General features: G+C 42.9%; 1 protein-coding gene across 1 annotated transcript in view; it reads right to left on the bottom strand.

Annotated features, from left to right (window-relative positions):
* Positions 1-3,291: 3,291 nt before the first annotated feature.
* Positions 3,292-5,864, bottom strand: part of lrrc58b (leucine rich repeat containing 58b) — a 9,186-nt gene continuing 6,613 nt past the window's right edge. Inside the window, exons 2-4 of the mRNA XM_042227892.1 lie at positions 5,520-5,648; positions 5,039-5,316; positions 3,292-3,635 (exon numbers count right to left, since the gene is read on the bottom strand). Coding sequence (XP_042083826.1) covers positions 3,442-3,635; positions 5,039-5,316; positions 5,520-5,648 — 601 coding nt within the window. The 3' untranslated portion in view covers positions 3,292-3,441. The remainder of the gene's footprint in view (positions 3,636-5,038; positions 5,317-5,519; positions 5,649-5,864) is intronic.

Below are 5,864 nucleotides of genomic sequence, written 5' to 3'. Positions count from 1 at the left end.
ACACATGCTCATTGCAAGTGTAGACAATTCAACATGACCAGTCAAACTGAGCTTCAGCATGAGGGAAGAAAGGAGATTTAAGGGACTTTGCCTTTGCCATGGTTATTGGTGCCAGAAACTGCATAGAAACTGTTGGTGTCCTGGGATTTTCCTCCACAGACATCTCTACAGAGAATGGTCCAAAAAAAGAGAGAAATACCCAGTAAGCAGCAGTTCTCTGGGGAAAAATACCTTGTTTATGACAGAGCTCGACTGCTTCAAGCTCTTTGGAAGGCAACAGACTTATTGCAACTAATGCAATGAGTGGTTGAATATCAAACATTAAAGCAGATGGAGTACAGCCGCAGACCGCAACAGGTTGGCTAAGATCAGAAAACAGAGGCTACAACTTGCACAGGCTTACTAAAACTTGACAATACAAGATTAGAAAAATATTATATTTAATGAGTCTTGATTTCGTTTGCAATATTCTCATGCTTGTTCAGAACTTGGTGTAAATAACATGAAAGCATTGATCCATCCCAAATTAATTTCTTTATGATCGCAGTGTACTTATCTTCTGATGGCCACTCCCAGCAGGATAGAGCACCATATCACAAAGCTCAAATCAAGATTGGTTTTGGAGGAAATTTCAGTCAATAAATCTACAGAAACAGTTTCCAGTGCCTTGTTGAGAATAGGCCACGAAGAATGAGGCAGTTCTGAAAACAAAAGGTAATCCAATCCAATATTGATAAGGTTTACCTAATAAAGTAAGGATATATTGTTTTTTTTTTTTTAAACCAGCATTAAAAAGTACTCTGATTCTATTAGGGTTAAACAGCAATCAATGTAGTTGTAATCACAGGCTGTGTGGATCTGAGGAGATTCTGCTGCTCAGACCAACACATACAAAAAAAAATTATGTAAAAGGAATGCAATTCAGTCCTTTTCAGGACTAAAACGGTGAACATGTAACTTTTTAAATTGACGTTAGTTACAGTTGCAGCTAATAGTTGTGCGAATCATTTGCACACATGCATATTACAGATACCAGATATTTAAAAAGCAGCCTCTGTATTTAAATCGTATAACAACATAAATGCAACTTAAAGCAACTGAAGAATTCCTCCCAGTTGTTGCTCCCATTTGCTTTAATTCAATCAGAAAAGATCACAATACAAACACAATTTAAAGATATAACAATCAGTCTTTATTAATGTCATTATTTACTGTACATCTACTTACAATATCTGAGGTTAAAGCATTGTCTATTCCAAAGCTTGTTACAAATGTAGCACTTTAACATTTTTTTAAAAATGGATTTATACATTTATATAAATCCATTTTGTTTTAAAGGGTTATTTTGTATATTTGCTGTTAAACAGATGAGTATGGAAATCAGATAAGTGACTTTTATAAAGCTAAATTATTCACATTTCAGGGTGCATATATCAGTTTCTTCATACTTGCTTTGCTGTTAGAAGTCTTGATTAGTAAGGCACTTAGGAATTGTAACTACTGTAACTTCTGTAACATAGAAGAACGTTCTTCTGTTTTCTTAACATTAAGGTCTAATGTGAAGCCAAATTGGATTTCTTCTCCTGACTAATGGACGCAAACTATCTGGGACATTATAAAATGACCCAGCTTTCCACACAAGCAGAAAGTTGCAGCAGATATGTAACCATACATATATCACTGACTGTGGGTTTTATTCAGATACATCTTCATATGTTTATGCCCACAGAAAACTAACAGCCCTGAACATAAACACAAAGGCTGGTACTGAGTTGCGCTCAATAGCTATTGTTTTTGTGCGAACACAGTGAATGGTTTTCCCTGGCCCAACCCACATCCACTTCCTGTGAGTCAGCCTGGATAAGCATTCTTCCACATAACCACTATGAGTTAATTTAAAACTACTAAGCCATCGCAGCCTTCCCCCCCAAAGGTGGCATGCAGTTGAGACAAAAGCACTGATAAAAGATCGCCACCTTGCTATTCGGAAGGCAGTATGCAGGATTAAGTGGGATCTAGCAACATGACAACCAAGTCAACACCTCTGAGGAACCTGGAGCGGCTGCTAATGAAAGGTCCTCTGTAGAGACAATGTTTGGCTCATCTCTTCTGGGCTAAAGTAGAAACACTGGAGCTTGGTGGATGAGGACCCGCTCCTGTGTTGAAAGCCAAAACCAGGTTTTGTTCATCTGGTTTGTGTTTAGCCAAAATGCTGCACAGCCATTACAACCCATAATCAGACACTCAACTGTTTCACAACTGCTAACAAAGCGCAGAGTGCAGGACTCCATGTGAACCATTGTCTATGACACACCCCAGTCTTTCAAAAGCAAAGACATATTCTATTGGCATAGTTAACAGTTACTTTCCATCTGTGAGGACTCGGTCCTCAGTCATCTCCTTCACAGATACCCAGGTTGTCAGTGATGATTTATTTGAAATGACACACAATGGTTTAAACTTGACCACAGTTTAGTTCTCCCTTGTCATTGAGTATGCTGACTAGACAGCCACATATCTAACTTATGGTTCACAAATCTTTGCTTTTCATATTTGGGTGATCTAAACATGTGGTTTGAAATAGCTGGAAAATTGACAGGTGTGCACTTTTCCTCAGTTATGTGGCATATCTAGCTTTGGCCAGCAATGTTTAATTTTCTTTTGGTCCTCCAGAGTTGATCACATGACTGAAAGTGAACCCTCCCCATCAAAATCCTACATACTGGTCCTTTAGTATTGTGGGGGACTGGCCACAGCAAAGTGCGCATAAGCCCATCTCAAACCACAAAAAATATTTATAGTACCGCAGTTTGAAACAGTGTTCAAAGTTCCTGCTCACATACTATAAAAAACACTGACTTTTTCTTGGTTGGCACATCAGGCTTGATGGTCAAATAAAGTCAGATGAAGGCTGACAAAGAGCTCATACTCAGAGTGAAAATGCAGACTAATACACTGTAGCATCTGCACAGAATGAAATGTTGTAATTACAACTAAACATGTTGCTCTGAAAACAAAAGAATCCTTTCACTCCTTCAGTCAAGAGTTTTACTGCCCTCCTGTGCTCAACCATGAGGCAAGCAGGTGTGGAAGGACCTTCCTTCATGTGCTCTAGATAGACTGATGTATGGTGAGACAACACGCTTCATGAAACAAAAGAAGAAAAAAAAAGATTTAAAAAAGAAGAAAAAAAAACAACCGAAAACATTCATAGAATAGATTTCACATTAGTTCAAAGAAAAGGTAAGTTGTCTCACTTTTTTTGTGCGTTTCAGTGGCTGAAGCGCGGGGGGGGGGGCGGGGGGGGAATAAAAATGTGTATGAGCACTAATACGTCCAATAAAGTCTTAATCAGGGTCCTTGTTAGTTTATAAAAACAATGGCAAACTGTCAAGGATTTGTCTGGACAGGATCAGATGTTCCTCTTGGTCGTATGTCGTATTATCCCAGGAGCACTCTCTGAAGGCGGTCAGCAGGCACACTGTTCTCTTCCTCAGACTCTGCGTCGCTCTGCTGGTTGGAGCTACAGGGAGAGGTGCACTCAGGGGAGCACAGGTAGTGCATGAGGGGTAGCCGGTACTTTCCACAGAAGTCTACAAATTTGATCTGGCGCACGCACGAATCAAAGTACACACCTGGAACAAGAAGAGTGACAGGAAATGCACAGTCAGGCTTAAGTAACAGTAACTTGTGTTCTTCTCACACACACACACACACACACACACACACACACACACACACACACACCCCATCCTCGGTGGGTGATGGGCTCTGCCAGGGCTGCCCTTTGTCACCGATTCTGTTCATAATTTTTATGGACAGAATTTCTAGGCGTAGCCAAGTGGCGGAAGGCTTTCACTTTGGTGAGTCTCAGGATCTCATCTCTGCTTTTTGCAGATGATGTGGTTCTGTTGGCTTCATCAGGTGATGGCCTCCAGCTCGCCTTGGAACGGTTCGCAGCCGAGTGTGAAGCGGTGGGAATGAGAATCAGCACCTCCAAATCTGAGGCCATAGTCCACAGCCGGAAAAGGGTGGAGTGCCTACTCTGGGTCAGGGACAAGTTCCTGCCCCAAGTGGAGGAGTTTAAGTATCTCGGGATCTTGTTCACGAGTGATGGGAGAAGGGAGCAGATAACGACAGACGGATTGGTGAAGAGAGGAGCTGAGTGTAAAAGCGAAGCTCTCAATTTACCGGTCGATCTACGTCCCTACCCTCACCTATGGCCACGAGCTGTGGGTAGTGACCGAAAGAACGAGATCGCAAATACAAGCGGCGGAAATGAGCTTCCTCCGAAGGGTGGCTGGCCTGTCCCTTAGAGATAGGGTGAGAAGTTCGGCCATTCGGAAAGGGCTCAGAGTAGAGCCGCTGCTCCTCCACATCGAAAGGAGCCAGTTGAAGTGGTTCGGGCATCTGACAAGGATGCCCCCTGGGCGCGGTTTTACGGGCATGTCCCACTGGGAGGAGGCCCCGGGGCAGACCCAGGGCACGCTGGAGAGATTCTCTCTCTCGGCTGGCCTGGGAACGCCTTTGTGTTCCCCCGGATAAGCTGGAGGTGGTGGCTGGGGAGAGGGAGGTCTGGGCTTCTCTGCTTGGGCTGCTGCCCCCGTGACCCAGCCCCACATAAGCAGAAGAAAATGGATGGATAATATACAATATGAGGAACAACAGTTGTAGTGAGCAGCTCACAAGTGTGGTGAGCATGGTGACATAACTGTGGCTCCCAAACTGGGATATGGAATTTCCATAGGAAGGTCACAAGATAAAATTAAAGGAGCTATGACGCTTATCCTTATCCTGTCATATATACTGATACAATGGATAGATGCTCATAAAATAAGTTTCAAATAAGGAGGTCACCATATGTACAATTAATCCATGTGAGATTTCTTTTGCTACATTTAAATCTGTATATCAAAGAGAGGATATCCTCAATCTGATTATCTGAGGCACACAGCTCCGGCTTGGAGCACAGCAGCCTCACCCACCTATTGTTCACTGAAACTGGTGACATGGCATGTAATCATTAGGCACAACTCACCGGCACACTTGGGGTTGGGACACTTGCTGGCCAAGTCCAGATAACGCACCAGGTTTGCAGGCAGGTCAAAAGGGGAGTACAGAAGATTTCGACTCTTAACGGTGCGCCCTGCCAGCTCTAGCAATGAGGGTGGATCGTAGGTCATCTCCTTGACAAAGCGCACAACCAGCGGGTTGCCTCTAAGACTGAGCTCCTGCAGGTGCACCAGGCTCAGGATCTCTCTCGGCAGGTAAGTGAGCAAGTTGTTGTGTAGGCTTAAAGATCGCAGAGAGTGGAGCCTAGAATCGGATGCATAAGCACTCTGTCAGTTTTGTTTGCACTTTGATAAAAATCATGACTACTTGAAAGTTCAGCTATCAGATCAATGCAGGATAAATTACAGTTCTAACTCAGATAGCATCTCTGAGGAGACCATATAGTCAAGCTGTAGGTAGACTGGTGTGTGGCGATTGCTAGGATAGTTGGCGAGTGCTGATATTACCTGGTGAGCTGCGGTGGGACACTTTGGATGCGGTTGTCACACAGGACCAAGTAGGTGAGGTAGGGCAGATTCGCTACTTCAGGAGGAATGGCTGAAATAAGGTTTCCACCCAGGTACAACATCTCCAAACTGACAGATGACAAAAGAAAACAGGTATTGATTTGCAATCTCAAGATTTTTTTCCTCCGTGCATCACACAGAGCACCATCTTTCATATGGTGCTCTGTTGTAGAGCATCCATTTCTCTCCTTTGTGATTTTTACCATGACAAATTTAAATAAATAAGTCTAAATGCAATAAAATTAAACTTTCCATCACAATTGCTGCTGTGCAGGTATTTTTTTT

The sequence above is a fragment of the Haplochromis burtoni genome, unplaced genomic scaffold, assembly GCF_018398535.1.
Source record: "Haplochromis burtoni strain Fernald_Lab_line unplaced genomic scaffold, NCSU_Asbu1 Contig_289, whole genome shotgun sequence".
In the NCBI taxonomy this organism is placed as follows: domain Eukaryota; kingdom Metazoa; phylum Chordata; class Actinopteri; order Cichliformes; family Cichlidae; genus Haplochromis; species Haplochromis burtoni.
This window is presented reverse-complemented; position numbering and strand designations above follow the sequence as displayed.